General features: G+C 35.1%; 1 protein-coding gene across 5 annotated transcripts in view; it reads right to left on the bottom strand.

Annotated features, from left to right (window-relative positions):
* Positions 1–22,993, bottom strand: part of LOC110458105 (kinesin-like protein KIF13B) — a 333,374-nt gene extending 310,381 nt beyond the window's left edge. For all 5 annotated transcript variants that reach the window (XM_021509676.1, XM_021509680.1, XM_021509677.1 and 2 more), the window contains exon 1: positions 22,807–22,993. In XM_021509676.1, the coding sequence (XP_021365351.1) occupies positions 22,807–22,861 (55 nt within the window). In that variant the 5' untranslated portion in view covers positions 22,862–22,993. The remainder of the gene's footprint in view (positions 1–22,806) is intronic.
* Positions 22,994–23,406: the final 413 nt, after the last annotated feature.

Genomic DNA, 23,406 nt, shown 5'->3' with positions numbered 1-23,406 from the left:
TCCAGGATACTAAACTTGACTCTGGAATACTTGACTCCAGGATACTAAACTTGACTCTGGAATACTTGACTCCAGGATAATAAACTTGACTCTGGAATACTTGACTCCAGGATAATAAACTTGACTCTGGAATACTTGACTCCAGGATACTAAACTTGACTCTGGAATACTTGACTCCAGGAAAATAAACTTGACTCTGGAATACTTGACTCTAGGATAATAAACTTGACTCAGGAATACTTGACTCCAGGAAAATAAACTTGACTCTGGAACACTTGACTCTAGCATATTAAACTTGACTCTGGAATACTTGACTCTAGGATCCCGGATAATAATCATGACTTTGGAATACTTGACTCTAGGATAATAAACATGACTCTGGAATCCTTGACTCTAGGATAATAAACTTGACTCTGGAATACAAGACTCCAGGATACTAAACTTGATTCTGGAATACTTGACTCCAGGATACTAAACTTGACTCTGGAATAATTGACTCCTGGAAAATAAACTTGACTCTGGAACACTTGACTCTAGGATAATAAACTTGACACTGGAATACTTGACTCTAGGATAATAAACTTGACGCTGGAATACTTGACTCCAGGATAATAAACTTTACACTGGAATACTTGACTCTAGGATAATAAACTTGACTCTGGAATAGTTGACTCCTGGAAAATAACCTTGACTCTGGAACACTTGACTCTAGGATACTATACTTGACTCTGGAATACTTGACTCCAGGAAAATAAACTTGACTCTGGAATACTTGACTTCAGGAAAATAAACTTGACTCTGGAATACTTGACTTCAGGAAAATAAACTTGACTCTGGAATACTTGACTTCAGGAAAATAAACTTGACTCTGGAATACTTGACTTCAGGAAAATAAACTTGACTCTGGAATACTTGACTTCAGGAAAATAAACTTGACTCTGGAATACTTGACTCAATGATACTTAACTTGACTCTGGAATTCGACTCCAGGATAATAAACTTGACTCTCGAATTCGACTCCAGGATAATAAACTTGACACTGAAATACTTGACTCTAGGATAATAAACTTGACTCTGGAATAGTTGACTCCTGGAAAATAAACGTGACTCTGGAACACTTGACTCTAGGATAATAAACTTGACTCTGGAATAGTTGACTCCTGGAAAATAAACATGACTCTGGAACACTGGACTCTAGGATACTAAACTTGACTCTGAAATACTTGACTCCAGGAAAATAAACTTGACTCTGGAATACTTGACTCCAGGAGACTAAACTGGACTCTGGAATACTCGACTCCAGGATAATAAACTTGACTCTGGAATTCGACTCCAGGATAATAAACTTGACTCTGGAATACATGACTCCAGGATACTAAACTTGATTCTGGAATACTTGACTCCAGGATACTAAACTTGACTCTGGAATACTTGACTCAGGCATGCTTCATATACCCCTAACTTTGAGATATTATATAATCAACTTTGATATACTAAACTTGAATTCAGGATACTTTCATTATCTGTAGGACTACAGGACACTTAATTAATGACCGACTACAGAAAACTATACTTGACTTAGGCATACTACACTCAATTCAAAGATATAATTTTTTTATTTTCGGATACTATTGTCAACTTTGGTATACTGTACTTGATTTCACACCATATTGGACTCCAAGCTACTGTTTTTGATTTTCAGATAACCTTCTCGACCCAGTACATATAACCTTGATTTCAAAATAAATTTGAATCCAGGACTCTATTTTTGATCTTCAGTTACTATTCTTGACTTTGGTATATCATACTTTATTTCCGAACTTCACCATCACCTGACTTTATGATTATTTACTTTTATCGACTCTTGGCATTACACATCCGTGACATCATTTCCCACAGGGCTTAACCTTGCATGATGTCATTGCCTGTGGGATTTTTACCTTGAAGCATGACATTCAAACTAACGTGATACATACAAAATATATTAAGGTCCCTTTTCTGCGGGAACTGTTCCTTATAGTGTTGTTTGGGGAGGAATAGTGCCCCAGCATTTAATGCACTTCATTCGCCCTTGATACATTTTATTGTTAATTTGTATCCATATGCACGATACTCTTGGTTCCTTTAGTTTGATGAAATTGAACATTTCCTGTGCGAATTCAGTTACAGGGTTGATGAAATCAGAAATACTGACACAGTGTTTGTACGACTCCTATAAATCTGGTCAGACATAGGGGATGACTGTAAGTTACAAGGTTGATGTAATTAGAAATACTGATATAGTGTTTGTACGACTCCTATAAATCTGGTCAGACATAGGTGATGACAGCTGTAAGTTACAGGGTTGATGAAATCAGAACTACTGATACAGTGTTTGTACGACTCCTAAAAATCTGGTCAGACATAGGGGATGACTGTAAGTGACAGGGTTGATGAAATCAGAACTACTGATACAGTGTTTGTACGACTCCTATAAATCTGGTCAGGCATAGGGGATGACTGTAAGTTACAAGGTTGATGTAATTAGAAATACTGATATAGTGTTTGTACGACTCCTATAAATCTGGACAGACATAGGGGATGACTGTAAGTTACAAGGTTGATGTAATTAGAAATACTGATATAGTGTTTGTACGACTCCTATAAATCTGGACAGACATAGGGGATGACTGTAAGTTACAAGGTTGATGTAATTAGAAATACTGATATAGTGTTTGTACGACTCCTATAAATCTGGACAGACATAGGGGATGACTGTAAGTTACAGGGGTGATGTAATCAGAAATACTGATACAGTGTTTGTAGGACTCTTATAAATCTGGTCAGACATAGGGGATGACTGTAAGTGACAGGGTTGATGAAATCAGAACTACTGATACAGTGTTTGTACGACTCCTATAAATCTGGACAGACATAGGGGATGACTGTAAGTTACGGGGTTGATGAAATCAGAAATACTGATACAATGTTTGTAGGACTCCTATAAATCTGGTCAGACATAGGGGATGCCTGTAAGTTACAGGGTTGATGAAATCAGAAATACCGACACAGTGTTTGTACGACTCCTATAAATCTGGTCAGACATAGGTGATGACAGCTGTAAGTTACAGGGTTGATGAAATCAGAACTACTGATACAGTGTTTGTACGACTCCTAAAAATCTGGTCAGACATAGGGGATGACTGTAAGTGACAGGGTTGATGAAATCAGAACTACTGATACAGTGTTTGTACGACTCCTAAAAATCTGGTCAGACATAGGGGATGACTGTAAGTTACGGGGTTGATGAAATCAGAAATACTGATACAGTATTTGTACGACTCCCATAAATCTGGTCAGACATAGGGGATAACAGCTGTAAGTTACAGGGTTGATGAAATCAGAAATACCGACACAGTGTTTGTACGACTCCTATAAATCTGGTCAGACATAGGGGATGACAGTAAGTCTAAACACTTGCCTGTTCCATTTACCTGGCAGCATCTGCTATTACAAAATTACCTTTTTTCTCATATCAAAGACACTTATCCATCATTGACAGGTAGCTAAGTGGTCTAGTGAAGACTTCGGGAGATTTATCAAAAGCTGACGACTTAGACCAGCTAATGTAGTCACAGTGTGTTACATATAACGCAAGGAAATGATTTCAGCAGAAATTCCGTGATTTGTCCTCTGTAAATGATGCTGAATGTCAAAATATCGGTAAAAATGGGGATAAGACGCCATCCTCAAGTCATGAAAGAGAGCGGCCTTGAATCATAATGATTATAATTATTCAATTAGGAACGTCTAAAAATTAATTTCCGAATTTATGAAAAAAGATAACGAATCACGTTGAGGTTTAATACGGCGTGAGTAGCTGGTTTGAAATAACAAAGTCATGATCAATTACTTTTTATTTCAAAATCTAAATCACTCAATACAAAGAAAATTTCTCCTGTGTGGGTCAATACATGGTGAAATGAAAACCTGAGGCAAGACACTGCTGGTAGCTTTACCAGACTGAGACGGTTAGGCTGTAGTCAGGTTTGGTAGGTGGAGGTTGCTGGTCGAAGATCCAAGTTTCACCATAGTTCTATTATAGCAAAATACAGGATCCAAAGCTCACTTCAAACTTAAGTCTCCCTATAAGCACAAATCATCGACAACAGTTCTTGATCGTGCTGTTACATGATGAACACAAGAGGATGGTTTAACAAACTTGCATCTGTGATGCAATAACAGTGAGCCTCTTTTTGGATTTTAAGATCTCTGTTTCCGAGTCATCAAAAAACAGTTGGACTCCTTCCACAACACTGTGGTTCATGGCACTGGAAAATGTTGGGTCATGTGACAGAATTCAGCCAATCACATCATTCTCAATGAAAGTACTGTTTAATTTACAGGGTTTAAAAGTTCCCTAAACAGAAGTTGGAAACAAATCATCTATTTAAAATATGTACACTACAGCTATACATACTGTATATATCTGTACCAATTCCAACAGGACTGATTCTCTTTGTACTTTATCCATTTGATTTATGTTGTCAAATGTCCTGATCACTGTACATTCTAATTATATCCCCTGAACACTACAACGGGAACTTTTCCTGATTTATATTACAGTCAGACTTGCACACCTTTTAAGGATCACTACGGTTTTTGGTATAATACAGTTACCTCCCCTTGACTTCAGTTTGGATTAACTGTAGAACAGTTGTGGGCCAGGACACTTGAGTTAGAGCGATAGAAAAACAATCTGAAGGCAAGCATTCCAACCCCAGTCTAGCTCCACTGACTTCTTACACTCAAAACACTAATGTTGATTATATTTTATTTATTTCATCTTTAACTTTTTTCACAAAAGTCCCGTAAGGTTTGGATTTTTTTCAGAAACGGTGTATCAAAGCTGTAGTTATGTGGTAAAAGGATGTTCCAACACTTGATTACAGTTTCTGACAATGGTACAGGGATCCTTAACACTACATTGAAACTCCAGCCTAGCTCTATTGTTGTCAATTCTGTTTGACCACTACATTTAGATACTTCATTATCAAGGCACCGTTATACCCCACCATTCCTTCCCATTGTGCAACTTTGATTTTTTCATCTCTTTTCAAACATTTTTTATTAATCTTGCCAACTTTAAAAAAAAAAACTCATTAAACAAACCAATATCAATTTCTGCATGTTTTTAATCAACCACACAACATATTGAAAAGATACGGTGTTTTCACCAGGCAAATTAGAATAGAGCTTTGTCATGCAAGGTCAATCGTTAGCACAATATATAACTATGGAAACCAACACAATATTAGGCTGTTTATCAATTTAACACAATTAAGCTTCCTTACCAAATTGCAATTTAAGACATCCTTGTCCAACCAGATGACATACACATCCTTATCCAATCAGACTCCAGCTTTCCTGTCCAATCAGACACAAGCTTTCCTGTCCAATCAGACACAAGCTTCATCTTTAATCAGAGACAAGCTTTCCTGTCCAATGCAATCAGACACACGCTTCCTTTCCCAATCAGACACAAGCTTTCTTGTCCAGTCAGATAAATACTGTCCCACTGTAGTTTTACGAAGTGACCCATCTCTGTTGACACCCTTTTCAATGACATTGGCTATTGTGAGGGGGTAAAATATGAAATCTTTTTTTTAAAATAGTCACGACTGTATTTAATTCATTTAAAATTGTCACAAGTTTGCAACAAAACCAGCTTGCTAGATAGCATATAAACAACCTCTTGAATGCTATAAGAGGGTATCTGACATTTACACTGTGATGAGGCAGTATAAAATATCCATTTTCTCCATCTTGTGAGACTGTTGTCATCATAATGATGACCTTTAATAGCTGTTTCCAACAATTCTAACACAACTCCCTGTCTACTTGATAGTATATTGTAAGCATCAGCTTAGCTTTGTGTAGCCGACATGGCATCTTAGCAGCTCAAACAGATAATAAACAAAAAATTAAAAAGGACCTTTATAAACCAAAATGTCCATTGCATTAGTATCTCAGCAAAGAGATGGACAATTCCTCAGATTTTCATTTGATCGATGATTACCATAGAAAAAATACAATTATAAGGATGAGGATGCTGAGCAAATATTCCCCTAAGACTGTCCATGGCCATTATCACAGACGATCTAGCACTGGCACGCCTGATGGCTGTGACTTCACATTTAAGCTCCTCTGTCACGGAGCTGCGAGTTATGAGTTACGGAGGAGTCAAGAAGGAAAAAACTGCTTGGGAGGATAGGGATGATTTATATTTACAGAATGACAAATGTGTGTTAGATTGATGCATTCATAGCTTCGTCCCTTACCAGATCAATGCAGTAGAGATTATTTGTCTACCGTAAATCTTATACCAAACGAACCTGGGAATGGTTTACATCTCTACCTTAAAGCTATTCCGTCTTTTCGTATTGCAGAGTAATCTGCTCTTGTGAGCTGGTATTGGTTGTTACATCATTGGTTTTTGAGAGTAACGTCATCAATTTTTAAGAAAACGACGTGATTTTCTCACACAAACCAATGACGTAACAATCAATACCTGCTCACAAGAGAAGATAACTCTGTAATACGCAAAGACGGAATACTACAAAACAGATCTTAGTGGAGGTCAATTGTGCAAGGATTTTATCTTTATTTTAGGGCTTCTACAGAACAGACCTTGATGGATAGTAAAGTTAACATTTCGTCTTTACCAAAATTGTTCTACAAAACAGGCCTTGAAAAGCATATCTTTACCATAATTCTTCAACATATAGTAAATTACAAGGATTACAGTCTAACAAACAGATCTTGATCAAAATCATAATATTTTCAAAGTTAAACTTCTGAGAAAAAAACCTGTGAAGGAGTTTAATTTCACAATTATAACATTTTTACCATACTTTCTACAAAACAGGCCTCACTAAGATAAATATGATCAGTCACACACAGATTTGTTTGTAACTGAAACGTTTTAGTAACCTAGGCCTATAGCTATTCAATATCCTATCATCTGTGAGATCCTATTTGAATACCTATGCTTTTCACAAGTAAAGCAAACAGCCATAAAAACATATTAACTTTAAGCTAATATTAAGTTTGAAGGTTATGGTAATTTACTAATTACTAATTAACAACTGATAATATTGTTAACATGATAAGGAATCTGTACAGCTTCACAGGTAAAACTTTGACACCTTTAGTTGACCAGGCGAGTAGTATTGATTACAGGTATACTGGCCTCTTGGGGTAATTAATTAGCACACCTGTACACAAGGAACATTTGCATGCTTCCCACTTAACACAAAATACTCCTGTTGGGATCTGTAGAACCCATAACAATGCTCTGCTTTGTTTTCCACCAACAAATACCTGTTCGTGTAAATTATTGATGGACCAGCAATAAGGGCAGCCGTAGCGTATATACATTCTGGACATTCACAGAGAATAGTAAGGAGCCTGGACTGTTTGAACGATAGGAAATTTCTCTGATCTATACACAGTCAGAATGAATGGGTCCAGGCCCAGGCCACCAAACAAGAATATTCTGGTATACCCATTGGGGTTACAGCCACTGAATCATTTATATCGATACACAGTACTACAGTAACTTCATTATTGAATCTAACAGAAACAAACTAAAACCAAGAAGGGTATATATCATTATATGTAGCCTAGCAAATTCTATATTCACTTTTGAAAAATACATGAACACAACCCAATATTGACCATCTGATATCATTTCACTGCTGTAGGTTGGTTGAGACAAATAAGATTGATGAAGTTTGAGGATTAATTTTGCTTTTAAATCCCTTGCTTCTCCTTGGTAATAATCTGAATTGTTCACTAACCACTGGTTAAGTATGATCAACCTTTCAGCAACTAGTTCCTGATTGTAACATACTGTCAGTCCCATAGCCCGACTGTGCTTCATACGTATACATACAGTTACATAATATTATCAAGGGGAGGTTACTGTTGTACAGAACACCACAGTGGAATTCTCTAGTGTTTTGCCTGCAGTCAAACAGGTATAGATCTAATCACCTGATTTACCTCGGTGTTATATCAATGCAAACATGTTTGTGTCCCTTAAAATATCTTAATTTAATAACAGAGTCCAAGCAATGGTTAATAAAATATTTTGCATTTGTTTTCATTTGTGGAACTTTTTCGCTAGGAGATTTTCTGTCAATTAACACTATGTATATATATATACGTACATGTATAAAAGTGAATGAACAATCTAATATCTGTGTGAAAGTATTGAATCACTGCTCACACATCAGAGTAAACGTGTTGAACCATGTATTTATGAATGACTGACTAAAACACCTGAAGATCTACCCAATTATACCTTCCAGGTACTTTGTGTATAATCACTCGCCTCGGTGATATGTATCTCACAATACAAACAACTGTATATGCCAAACTTTCACAACAACTTGTTATAGTGTATAAACATACGGAAACACAAACTATACAAGGAGACGCTGTCTTATTTGTTCACTGCCAGGGTAATTTGTCAACACTCTGCTATATGTATATTAACATATACAGAAAAACAGATAATACAAGGGGATACTTTATTTGTTCACTGCCAGGGTCTCAAAATCACAATCTATGGCAAGAAATAAATACCAGCCACTCCATACACTACACCTTTTCCTCTTGTGTCAGTAAATATGTTTACACATTCACAGATATTATAATTCATAGTCTTTGGCGACCGCAAATATAGTGAAAAATAAATTCCCCAGCGAAAAATTACCAACTATATAATAATAAATCACAACTATTTCTACAAGGCTAGGGATGCCAACAGCGCTTTATAACATACAGCGTTATATATATAGATAAGGCAGGCAGAGTATAACAATCCATGGTCCCCACTACTTAACAGGCAACATCAAAATTTGTGAACAATGCTATCATTTGTGTCCACACTGGTATCAGACAATAACAGAAGCTTTTCACATGTACAGGGAGATAGCTATACTGCTACCAGAACTGAGATGTGTAGGGTCATCTTTTATGGCAGGCTGTATCACCCCAAAACATACCTTATAGAGAAGTTTGGTGGACTGAAGCCCATAAATGGTCAAACTGTGGGTGGAAATTGACCAATCAGAGCTGGCTATATGCTGTAACAGAATTAATTATGCGCTACCTAGGCTTATTTTCGATAGCCGTCTTAATCATCCTAATTAAAACACATCTAATGATTTGAGTATATAAATAAATATCTATAAATATTTGATTGTTCAAAACAAAATGTGACAAAAGATCATGGAGAGACAGAGAGTTTGTATAGTCCCCTTTATTAAAACACACACATGTACAATGCTCATTAACAACATAATTTCCAGAAATGGAATTTCAATCAAAGATTTTAGTCCTGCAAATTTTAGTTTCAAGTTTTATTTTCGTCCTGTTTTCACCTGTGTTTGGTCTGACAAATAAATATCTGGCCAGCCATGCATAATGGATCGGCAGGACGAAATGTCAGGCAAGATTATCGTCAGTTTCGCTGAAACAGACATGGTTCGAAAATAAATGCCATCCTACATACATTATGTATATTGTTACTTGTTTTTGTTCAATGTCTTGAAATTTAAAACAGAAATTTAAACTTTAAGACATCTTTTTCTTCATTTCAAGGCAATAATTGGGAACCATACTGAAATCATCTCTACCTGGGTTAATAGGTTAGCATAAATCAAACTTTTGTGAAATCTTTTAATTTTTCTATTGATTTTCAAGTGTACAAAAACCTACTTATTAAAGGAAGTCAAAATCAATGAATTAGAAATAATGAAAAAATCCTAACAATTAGTGTCAAAGGATCTACGTTGTATGCTATACATATTGAATTCTGTCTCAAATATCCTGTATAACTAATGAAAATTTAAAATATATGGGATAGTGACCAGTGTTCCCGCTGATTTTTTAGTTTGGGGGGTATATTTGATATATTTTCAAGATTCTGTACCCCCTAATACTTTGAAACAGAGGGCAATTCTTGAAGAATGGAGGTACAAAAGCAACTAACTGTTAGGGTTGAAAAATCTCCTTTGGGTTTTTTTGAGAACACTTAATGAAATTCTGATGGTAGTACAAGTAGTGAATAAGGGTATACTTGGTTTGGTTTACAGGGTTAAACGTCCTATCAACAGCTATATATGGTCATTTAAGGAAGTACCTCCATGTGTGTTGTGTAAGCTTGCATATGTATTTATGCAAGAGGCAGGGTATGTTGGTGTATTTGCCTCCTTGTGATAGTACGGATCTGATGCCGACTTGATTAAGGGTTTGCCTATCACAGAACATCCTATTACATATAATGTCATTTGAATTTAAAATTACCTAAAGGCAAAAAATATTTGGAAGAAATTATTCACGTGATCTCAGCAAGTTAAATTTATGGCATTTCATTTTTTACAAATATTAAATTCAATATTTCCATAATTTATAGGGGAAAACAGTACAAAAATAAAATATGTGCAGACTGAAGTGTGCAAAACCGTTGTTTTCTATAACAGTATTCAGCAGCTTGTTTACATAAAACACACAGCCCCCCTATATTAGTCATCATTATACCCACGTTCTGTACCAGAAATAATCCATATTTGCCAGATGTACAGATATTCCTGTTTTATATACGACTATCAGTTCCAGCCAGCACTGTCTGGCCCTACCCACGCTGTATTATCAATAGTTCCACCAGGCAAGCAGAAATATGTGGATTTTTCTGATGTTAGAAAATATACAATCTGGCAGTGTCTTTATGCTTATATTAAAGTTCTAGCGAGATCGAATGACGGAGTGTCTAGATCTAGACTTCCTGCTAAAACTGGTGACAATATCTCTGAGTTCGCTGGAGAGTTCTGAAAAAAAACTTCTTGGTTTTATACACTTATTTATATATTTGTTATACATGTATGTATATTAATTAAGTGGTAATTTGTAGATAAAATTATGATATGGCTATTAATTTATAAGTACCATGTTCCACCACATTAAAAAGATACAAGGCAAGTGAGCCAGACCTGGACAAATCAAACTTGAGATGTGTCTTGATCACTGGTCATTTCTGAAATAACATTTTAATTGAAATAATTCAAATTGATATGTGTCAGATAAAATTTTGAAGAAAAACATAGTTTTGTCTTGGGAAAAAATATCTCAATTTTAAAATTTGAAGTAATATTATACATTTATTAAGCTAACAGAGCTTGATATCACAGTGTAGATCGATATAACATTGTGTCTTACTTAAAGAATGGTTAGCTTTATTAGCTCACATCCATTTTTTTCTGATATATTCAGTTAACATTTTCCTGATAATGGGATCCATTTCAGCACGGTTCTGCTTCAGGTCAGAGAGATTTCCATATTGCTGAACACTTTGGTTTTAAAGAGGAACCCAGAGGACAGAGAGGGACAAATCAGACAATGGCATTGAGAAACACAACCCTTCTGCTCCTGGTGGATCAAGATTACACGACAAAAAGTTTGAAAAGTTAATATTTATAAAAATAGCATTGACGAATTTGACCAACTTTGCTTGTTATCTATGATAAATGTTTGATTCACTATTATCAACTTTCTACATTTAGATATTACAGTGTTAAGTACACCTCTGGAAACTTTGTGATTGCATGCAATTGAACCCTGTCTATCTAATTGTATCATGTATGCATTGTCGGAGTGTTGTATTCTTTGTTTGTATTTATCTGTACTGTATAATTTGCACTGTACTGATAAACCACAAGGTTTAAGGTGATAAAAACTGAATGAATCTGGACAGTCAGTGACTTGGACAACAACAGAAGAAGGTTCAGTCGGTAAAATTTCCAAATCTTCATGATTTACAATGACTCTGGTACAAAGAACATTAACTTAAAATGTTAACATCCATTAATTGTCATGCCTTTTTACTTTTTTGTCTGTTAAATATGTCTTTCTCTGAATTTAGAAACAGACCATGGAGATTCTAGATAAAGGAATCGAAATGAAAAGGACCATATTCCTTTAGTCAGAATAAAATCTCTGTATCTGTGTATATGTGGGCGGATTGGTCGAGTGGTTAACACTTCGGCCTTCCAAGCCGGCGGCCGGATTTCGATCCCCGAAGTCACCGTACGCATGGAATATTAGAGAAAGTGTTTTTCTCATGCCCACACAACTCCAACAACCCAGGTGGAGTATAAAATGGTCTGGGGTGGGTGTTGCGGTATCTGTGCTGCAGCATTCAAGTGAGGTGGCACTATAAATGATACCGTTGGAAGCACGGTTCCACTACAAACAGAACCCAATACAACTCCAGCACACACGCAGGCATACACACATAGGGAGATATTAGCCAGGTGGCATAGGACTAGTAGTTAGCGCCTGATAAGGCAGCTCCTGCGAATTCCTCAGTATTGTATTGATTAATATATATGCTAATTGTATTGAATGTATAACAGTGTATATCTATGTACTGTAAAGCGCTTTAGAGTGGCTTCTGTTAGCTAGATAGGGCGCTATATCAAATGTTGTATATTATTATTATTATTATTATTATTATTATCTGTGTATCCTTGGTAAAATAACGTATAATTTCAATAAAGTAAGAGACTGACATTTTGTATATTTGTATGTATTCAAGTGTGTCTTCACAAAAGCTACATGACAATGCTTAGTTACATGTATTTATAGTGCTTAATACATTGTATACTGTATACCACAAAACCATGTGTAAATTATATATGTAAAGGTTCAGGTACACCTTATACACCACTGTAAGGGGTAAACTGAACACACCACACTATTGACACACCTCCGGTACAAACACAGGTATAATACATGTCCATTGTACTGTACTAATTGCAATAAATAGGACTATACATGTACTGCTTGTATTGACTCATTTTCAAAATCATAATGTGATTGCAATTTTCCTTCTGAACATTCCCCCATCAAAGATATTCAGGCATCAGTGCAGAATTTGTAAGTAGTGATATGTATCTACTACAGTGCGTGAATCAGACAGAATCATTGATGTATGTACACATTGATGTATGAACAATGCTGAAAGAAATGTTTAGGCAATCTTAATTCACTGACATTTACTTCACTTTTAATTGTGCATATTTGCTGCATACCTGTCTTCACAGGTAGCACACCATGTATACATATAACGAATACCTGTGAGGTAAATGCTCAAATATGTTGAATAAATTGAATTAAATATTTCAACCAATTTAAATCCTTAATTATTTTTTTTTGTGTCAGCTCCATAAAACTTTCAAAATTTTCAAATATTAATTTGCAGCAAATCTAAGAATTTCCAAAACTCTTCATAATCATATTTTGTAAAATTATCGAAATGAAAATGAAAATACGAACTAATCTAATTTCTGAGCTAATGTAATTAAGTAGGATGTAAATGGATCACAGATGAATAGAGATGCTATACATATTTTGGAATATTTGATCATTTATATTTCCCCGGAAATTTACCTCCGTCGAGCCATGCATGCTTCATTGCTCATGAGTGAACAGGTGTTACGAGGTTAAACAAACACTACGGCCCAGAGCTCACTTGTAATACACAAAACGCGTGTGTTAATATTTAATCCCTTCCTGCAGCCATAGGTGAGAATTTCACAGGTGTGTTCACGCAAAAGACTATAAACCAGGGCGACAGACACTAACTTGTCATGCACATGACACAGACATGTTGACATTCCTCATCCTGGTGTACAATGCAGGAGGAAAGTCGAAACATTTCTGACAGCCACGGGAAAACTCTAAATTAATCATTGAAGGTTCATGTTTACGATTCCAGATCCTTTTACGTAAAATTCTGTTTGTTGTTTCTTCATGCCCTTCATGACAGCTTTTGGAACTATTCATTTAAAAAGCTTTCATTAGTAATTGTCATGTAAAACAAAGGCTTCTAAATTCATAAATTTGCCATAAAGTGCACAGCGTTGCCAAGAGCATATTTTTTAAACTAAGGCTGGCAACATGTGGAGACTGCGTTTTATAAACAGCGACTAAAATTTCTTTCTAAAATGATTGGCATCTTCAATTTGTCTGCCATTAGGTGTCTATCATTGGTAATTGATTATAAGAACATTATCCTCACGAAAATATGTGTACCCCAACATTGATACCGTATTTCATGTTATAAGGCCTAGGGCACCCCTTGGATCCAGATTTTATAATCTTCAGAAGTTGTTGGGTTGGTTTTGTTTTTTAGACAACTTTTGTCGCCAAAAAGGATTATAACAAGTGTATTGAACAAACATTGGGAAAATAGTCCAAATAAATGGTATGATGTTTTACGAAAAAATGGTCTAATTACATGTTATACCACTTATAATTTAACCTGCACCTGGCACCCTTATTACATCAAATACAGAATCCTCAGCTACCATAGCCTAAAACTCTGATGATAATGTTATCGTTGGTTCCTCCTATAGATTAATATTTCAAAAACTTTTATTAAACTTGAGAGTAAATCAGTAAACAAGTTTAACCTGTATGTTTTCTTTATACATTCAGGTATCAACATTTCAACACCAGCACAGTACACACAAACAAATATATTAGCTACATTAAAGTTGATAAACACCTGCTTGGTATAGATATGTACATGTAACTGGTCATATTACCAGCATTATGTTAGGAGCAGGTTATGTACATAGTGTATGTTTACAATGAATGTTTACAGCTAGCTCACAACACTAGAACATTCAGTCGTAATTAACCTATCTGGGTGGTGTACCATTTCATCTCTAATATATTACATTACTCACCCAGTTATTGTCTCGTTATCCCATTAACCCTTTTACCCCTCGTTATCTCATTACCCCTTTTACCCCTATGTAACTTTAGTAGACTCTACCATAAATTGATATGGATGAGTCCATTATGGTCTACAGTGTTGAAAGAGATAACCAAGTCCATTTCTGAACATGGGGCAACCCCATACACCAGTCTGTCATGCCAAAACACCCCGTTTTTTACACTCAGGCTATTTCACACTTGGCTTCAGTTGTAAATAGCACAATTACTGTGATACATTTGAAGATTTACCCATAATTTAAAATCTTTTTATAAACACATACAAACTGAAGATGGATTTTCATTATAGAAATCCTTTATCTCCTAGCCAGCAAAAGGGATCTGCCATATCATCAGCATAAATAAGTCAAGATCAGCAGAATTGTTTTTCTCTGTGCTATATATAGTTTGTGCAATGTTTTGTGCTAAATGTAAATGTTTCATTTAACTTTATGTTTTGATAAAGGAGCACATTTCCTCTAAACTTGTTTTTTTCTGATCTGTCATTATTACATTTTGCTTAGATTTCTGGGTAGTGCACTACTGTTTATTTTCACTTAAATACATCCGCTACGATGTAACACTAAGTGACGTGTGTACTTGAGACACTTGAAATGTTAAGTGTTGGGTTAAATGCTGTATCAACCTATTCCACACTGATGTGGTTTTGATAACATCTATATTTAAACATTAAGGTAATAACTGACCCGCACAAACAAACCTCCAATAAATTTACGAGGGAGACTGCCGATGTTTCACCTTCAATTTTTACTTTTAAAAATCTTTACGCTACTATTTTTTTTCAAATTGTCATCATTGTACATGTAAGTTCTTCTGAGGCTAAAACTTAGAAAAATTGGCATTATTATGATATCTGTGTACATAAGTTATCTACTTCTAACCTGGGTTATAGATAGACCTTGTTACATTATGAAGATCAATATCTTTTTTATTACACTCCTTATATTAGTGTGCCTTGTAGTTGTGTTCACTTCTCCAGTTCTGGGGACCAGGATGTGACAATACCTGGATTTGACCTAGATTTACATGGTGGGTATTATCAATGATACAGAAGATGCTTATCCTTCTGGATCACCTGGTCCTCTCCTTCACCCTGGTTTTATTGATTTTGAGTTCGAATTACAATTTTGTAGACGCTTCAGTATATTCTCTTGCTGTATTTTGTTATACATACATATATATACAATAACATGTACCTGACCTATTTACTGACCTCAATGAAAATGGCATATTATCATACACATATATATAGAGACCTACATACCGACTGAATTAAATTTGGTATACCTTTACGCAATTGATTACATAATACCTGACCTATATCTTGACCCTAATAAATTTGGTATATATATACACATTTATTAATATAAAGTTCCTGACCTATAGCTTGACCCTTTTAATTTGGTATACCTATACACAATGTAGTAATATAATACCTGACCTATATCTTGACCCTGATAAATTTGGTATACCTATACACAATGTAGTGATATAATACCCGACCTATATCTTGACCCTAATAAATTTGGTATACCTATACACAATGTAGTAATATAATACCTGACCTATATCTTGACCCTAATAAATTTGGTAAATTGATTACATGATGCCTTACCTAAATCTTGACCTTAATACAGGTATATATGATATATATAGGATCTTACACAAGTTTCCATTTCATGAGATTTATGAAACGAGTCTTAAGAATTTTTCAATGAAGCGAGCCTCTGGCAAGCTAAAATGAAAAATTTGTGAAGATAATCAAGATTTGTGGAATTTATACGTGTAAAACGACAATTTTCATGCAACCTTGAAATGTAAAAAGCCGCCATTTTGACTCCAGTGCGGGAGTCTATAACATCCTGTACTTGTCCTAGGCGTAACATCACAATTGCAACAATTGAAACTTTCAACCAATCACAGGGCTGCGCAAAAAAATATGACATGGGTATATTTACTGGATAACACAGTACATTATGTGATAAATCAAAATAACTTATATATTTTGATGAGTCCCATCACTTAGATAAATATACACATGTTCTCAAAAAATGATGAGCCGCACATGGAAGAGTCAGTACTGTACTCAAATACTTGTTTGATTTTTCAACTGTATACTTGGTATCTAAAAATATATCAAAACATGTGTGACAGGCTGAAGTAATGAAATGACGAGTTCAAAACATTTAAATGAGATGAAATTTAAATTGCAAGTGATTTCTAAGGTCTGAAGCCTGAAATATATTGGTTCAACTAAAACATTTAAAAAGCATATATGATAAACAAATAACAACATGTTTATCAAAGCATTTCAAATCCTCTTCTGTGTACAACAGTATGAACTGAAGTCAGGGCGCTTTCACATAGCTCTAACAACAGGCCCAACTGGCCTGCATCGCTCACCTGGTATTAAACTCACACTTCCTAGTTCTATAAAATGTTGACAACAACAGCCTATATCAAACCATTATTGCATTAAAACAAGTACAGAATTATATCTCATTCTCAATACTTATAATTAGTTTTATAATGATATTGCATTCATACATACAAGTACAGAATTTTCATATTGGATAACCAACACTTTCAGAAAACACATTTTTTTTATGTTCTGCCTTATGCCCTTTAATTTACATGTACCTATACAGCACATCCTAATCCCCTGCCAGGGGGTGACATAACAAGGTTACGTCACAAGATAATAGTCAATAATAAATAATATTCCTGTTTAAATCCAGACCTAGTCACATAATGACAGGCCAAAACCACCTAAGCTTTCTCCTGTGTATACGAGGGAAAATTATTATGACATCAACGGAATCTCATTTTTTTAATATAGGATTTTTTATTCCCATGAATTATAAATCACATTTATAAGAAAAATTAGCACTTGAAGCTATCTTTTTTCCTCAATTGAGATTATTGTATAAGTGGCTTAACTTTGAAAAAGGGGTTAAATTTCAGCCCCAAATATAAATGGACAGGAAAAACACAGCCATGGAAGGAATTGATAAGCAGTTTTCAAAGAGAAACAGCATCACAAAATCAACTTTGTCACCTGTTCAGTTACAGCATCTACCAGCTCCAGGGGTAAATATATACACATACCACAAAGGAGCCGATCGCCCTGAAAATTTGACAAATCTCTTTGTTGTTATTACTTCTTTGCCCATATATCTATTTAAGTAATATGTATCAAGTTTCAACCAACCTTTGGTTGTTCGGATCCAATGCCAATGTTGGATCATACTGTCGTTATTTCTTATGAGACCTATACATACATACCACAATATATATTAGGGCTGCAACAAAATATCGTGCAACAATATATCTTTTTGATATGGTATGATACACAATATTTTTTTGGGAGGTCACGATATACTCCATCTACGACATTTTCGGGATTTAGTCAATTCTGAATTTAGTCTACTCATATACGTTCCCGCATGGCGAGTGACAGCTTCAGCTCGGCATGCACGTAAAAAGACGTGAATTGTGTAAAACGTTATAAAGTCATGCCCATTTTGGACCAAGTCTATTTTCTGTTGTTATATTACCATAACAAATTTGCAACATATCTTTTCGCTTTGCATCTACTGTTACTATAGTTATCGTGATCCCAAATCGTGACCACAGTATCCTGATACGTATATCATATCGTCATGTTAATTTATTGTTGCAGCCCTAATATATGTACAATGTAGATGGGGACTCATCAGTACCCTTTCTATCATTAAAAGCTTCCTGTCCACCCAATGAAGCTCTATCAGACTTACTAATTGACATTATAGGTTTTTCTAATAACTTAAAACATGCTAACATGTAAGAATTTGACTTAGCTTATGATGTATGATAAGCAGATGAACTTAACATAGACATCTGTGAAGCATTGTTTAGTGTACGCTTAAGCCTTCTTCTTTTAATCAAGACTCCCAAATATTTTGAAAATGTGCAATATAAAATGGAAAGGACTTATCTATTCTCCTCACCCGTTTCTGTTATAGATACATGGCTACAGCACTCTTACCCAGGAACCAGCACTATGCATTGATCATGTTTGCCAGACAGAACACTGGTTCCAGTCTCCTTCACCTAAATCAGCCTGTACCATCCGCCTCATTCTTACACTCTTCATCACCAACAGACCGTTCATATTTACATTGCAATTCAAGTATACTTCAACCATACCCAACAATTTCAATGCAACCAGTTTTTTTGCCAACATCATGTACATTGTTGCTGTACAATAAAGGGTTTTAACAATATATAATCTATAGTATTATTTCACAATACTTGGTGGACGTTGAGTCAAAACACTGATACTAAATTGGAAATATCAATATTTCTTAATCCTATATAAATCATTTGTTCAATCTGTCTTTAAAAAGTATACATGCAAGGGGGGTTATCAAGGGGTTTTAAAAACAGATCCTTAAATGAAATTGGGAAAAAAATCACCAACATACATGTGGAACCTTTTTGGGAAATTTGAATATCATTAGAACAAATCTAGATCTGAATACATGAAATTAGAGTGTTCCACTTTAATGTAAGCTCATCTTTTAAACAACATGATCATTCTGTACTTCGACACACATGTATGCTGCATTTTGAGAATTTGAAATCAATCATGAGAAATTTGTTAAACTTAATACTTATGCATGAAATATTTTTTTAGATTTCCCAACTGTGATTTTTTTAAAGGGGCAAATTAGAAACAAATCAAACCTCTTTTTGATTGGGAATGGGTCCTTTAAATAGACTTAAAAAGTTGGTGATAACCTCAGGATATATATATAGACATGATCTGATATTCATTTTGTGTAGCCACATGATAGTGGATGCTATATTTATTTTATTTATTTTTAAATATTTTTGTACAAATAGTCCAAATACGTGACAAAGGATGCTATATCTGTAAATATACTGATACCAATACATATAAAGTAGTAGCATGTTTAAATGTAAAACTCTTAAGAGAGGAAAAAACATTCAGTAGTACAAAGTACAGTATGTTCAAACCATCTTGTAAACACCGATTCACAAAATTGTTTACAACAAAATGGAATCAGAAAGCAATAACTTATTAAGGAGGAATAAAAAATATTTCAAAACGTTGACAGTGTGTATAAGTTTTTACATTTATATAGTATTTTGGTATCTGGTTTAATATGTTTAAAAAAAATATAAACTTTTTTATTTAACAACAATTATGAAACAAGTTTTTACAAATTATACCAATCACTCTTATTGGCCCGGATGTTAGAGTGCGGGGGTCTTACTGTGGGTGGAAACCAGAGTATAAGTACCCGAGAAAACCCACATGGTCAGGCAGGTGACCCCATATCTTTTCATGTCCGATCGGGGAATCAAACCCTGACCGCCTTGATGAAAGGCAAGTGCGCTATCCACTGCGCCGACCGACCACCCAAAAATAAATCTGTTTAATATGCTAAAGTCAAAACAAAGTACTGTAATTTGGTCACTTTTGGTCCCCTTTGCTCCATTTCATTTCGGTGATGTGGTGCAATACAATTCTTGAATTCAAATTCAATTAATCTACAAGATGGTGTCATTCACATGGGAAAGTTTGAACACTAAATGGACGAGGACATTATGGATGGAATTGATCAGAGGATTATGACTAAACAGATGGTTTTAGAATAGATAATTACTACTATTTTGATGCATAGTAATTAGGTATGTGTTATGGCACAGCAAATATCTTTGGCAGCATCCAAACATTTTTGTGACAACAAATGGTATTGGAGATTCAGAATTATGCATTTTGATAAATTAATGTGCTTTGGTCCTAAACCAGACATTTATCTGTCAAAAAGTCTAGCATTGTGACTCTAGGTGAAAGTGCAGCTAAGTTTTGAGGTGATGATCTAATTAACTTTGTCAGCGTATATTTAAGGATCCCCGTACCACTGCCAAAAACTATAAGTTAGTGCTAGTACCAATTTTTCTGCATGATTTTGGCTTTAATAAATCATTTCTAAAAAGAAAATTATACCTGACGGGACCTTTATGAGAAATGATAAAGATGAAATAAGCAAAATATAATAAACAACAGTGTTCCTAGTGTAAAAAGTGAGCAGGGCTAGACTGGGATTCCAACCCTGGACTTCAGATTGTTGGACCATCACTCTAACCAATTGAGCTACCTGGTCATTGGAAGTATTGTAGAACAACTGTGGTAGTAGTTATTTCCAAGCGGAAGTGAAGTGGAGGTTACTGCAGAAAAATCACAGTGCTGTGGGACAGGGATCCTTAAGTGAAAATCCCTCAATTTAGACAAGTAAGAAAGTACTGAGAATGTAAGATACACTATAAAATTCTTCACGGACTGAAAAGTAAATTAAGCCAATATTAAGAATTCCTATCCTTCTGCACTGTAGTTTTTCCTATAGACAGTAACTGCCCCTTAACTTACCCTTGGGTATAACTGTAGCATTCTTTGGCCAAGACACTTCCGTCGACCAGCTGGTAGCAGCTCTCAATTGATGTGTGATAATATAAAAATCTGAAGTCTAGGGTTCAAAATCCTGCATATAAGCCCTGATGTCATTTCATTTTGTTTATTTCATCATTATTATTTTTCATTTAAGTCCTGCAAGCTATGGTTTTCTTTTCAGAAATGATTTATCGAAGCTTTAGTAATGCTGGAAAGAGCAATTTCTAATACGGAGCAGTGGTTTGGGGATCCTTAAAGTTTAACACTGTGATTCTTATGAATATCATACCACCTTCTCTATAAAACCAGACCAGAACCAACCATAAAAACCACAACCACCTATACTAGAAAGTAGGGGATAATTAAACATTAGTCAAACAAAACCAGAAGTAAGTTAACCTTAACTACTACAAAGCATTACAAGGAGTCAGATCTCGTTTCTAAACATATCATCTTCCTCATACACCACAGTTGTCCCTTACAATAAACAGTGTTAGGAATTGAAGAGTGAGTCCCCTTCAATATTTATCAGTTAAAACATAAATCTTGATTTTTGTACAGATTGTGTCACATTCCCCCTCCCGTTGCTATTCCGTAACAACCATTACCCTCAACCTACTGTCAAACCAATTACTAGAAACTGCATACTGATCCGAGCGCTGCTTTAATGGCAGATAGTAACTCAACTTTGATATTTATTGGTGCCCTAGCTGGAAACTGAAAAGTTCCCTCCCTTTTCTTTCCTCTTCATTTGCTAAGATTCTATGAAATAATGACTGTAGACTTTGATACTTAGAGATAACATGCCCAGGTAGCATTAGTAATATATATTTATAGTCCTTTAATCAAACTCTTCTTAATACACATAGATGTGATTTGTATGCACGCGTGTGAAGAAAATATCTTAACTCCTAATCCTATTGATAAATCATATAACTATTGAATTAAAATATCAACAAACACTGAAACCTGATTCAAATTTAATCAACGTTGGATATATTTATGACCGAAAGAGTTGCGCAACCTTATGATAACAATATCACCTTCACCTATCATTGTATATTATTAAAATAATCAAATTGGATGAAAATGATATTGAATATGATAATTATAATTATAATATTCAATTTAATATAACCAGTGATGTTGCTGGGATACGTATACGGGGAATGTTATGCACGTGTAGTTTGAATGTCTCCCTGCTATGGGCTGTATCAGTCTAACCAGCTTCTGTACCCAGCAACTGTCAAATGTTTCACGACGGAACAACGTGTGTATTCCAGTGACAATTCAATACACAAACCATAAACACAAAGTAACAGTTCATTTCTCCACCATAAACCCTTACAGAATTAGCATGGCAGGGATATAGACGGACTTACATGTCCCGTAAGTCTTGAGAAATCCAACAATAATTTATTATGTATGACTTGGAAGCGGCCTAACATTGAGTTATCCAGCACAAGCAATGTTAGGACCAAACACTCCACACTTACCTCGCCTGTTCATGGGTCGAACCCTCACAGCAACCTTTACTTTTTCGGTCGACATTTTCCACAGTTAGATGTTAAACTCCAAAGAACACAAGAAGATTATTTAGAACTATGTACGGCGCATAAAACACATGTTGGTCTGCTATATCCTTCGTAACCACACGATCCTACATCCTCTGCGCCATATTGCCAGTATGATTATATCCGGGCATTTTAAATGATTCATCCATTCTATTTCCGGTTCTCAGAGGGGTCATCTCAAAAACATTCTTTGAAAATAACATTATAATACATTATAAACCCGCATTATTTATTAATTTATGTTGGAACGTAACTCCATACGTTTTATTGTGTTTGTCATGGGTTTTTTGTTAGTATAAGTTTATTTGTGATGAACAGAAAGGGTATAATCCTGGGTCATGGGTGATGTACACGTATAACATACCGAAACGTCAAAGTATCGACTTAACATTAATGCTGTGTTCTGTTCAGGCAGGTGTCACGCTAATCAGACATGTGATGAAGTTTGGTTAAATCGCTTTATGACAAGTTGAAGAAATTATCAATTAAATAAAACATCCATATTTTCGTTCAAGTAAAACG

The sequence above is a fragment of the Mizuhopecten yessoensis genome, unplaced genomic scaffold, assembly GCF_002113885.1.
Source record: "Mizuhopecten yessoensis strain PY_sf001 unplaced genomic scaffold, ASM211388v2 scaffold9431, whole genome shotgun sequence".
NCBI lineage: Eukaryota > Metazoa > Mollusca > Bivalvia > Pectinida > Pectinidae > Mizuhopecten > Mizuhopecten yessoensis.
The sequence above is the reverse complement of the archived record's forward strand: the minus strand, read 5'-3'. Positions and strand labels throughout refer to the sequence as shown.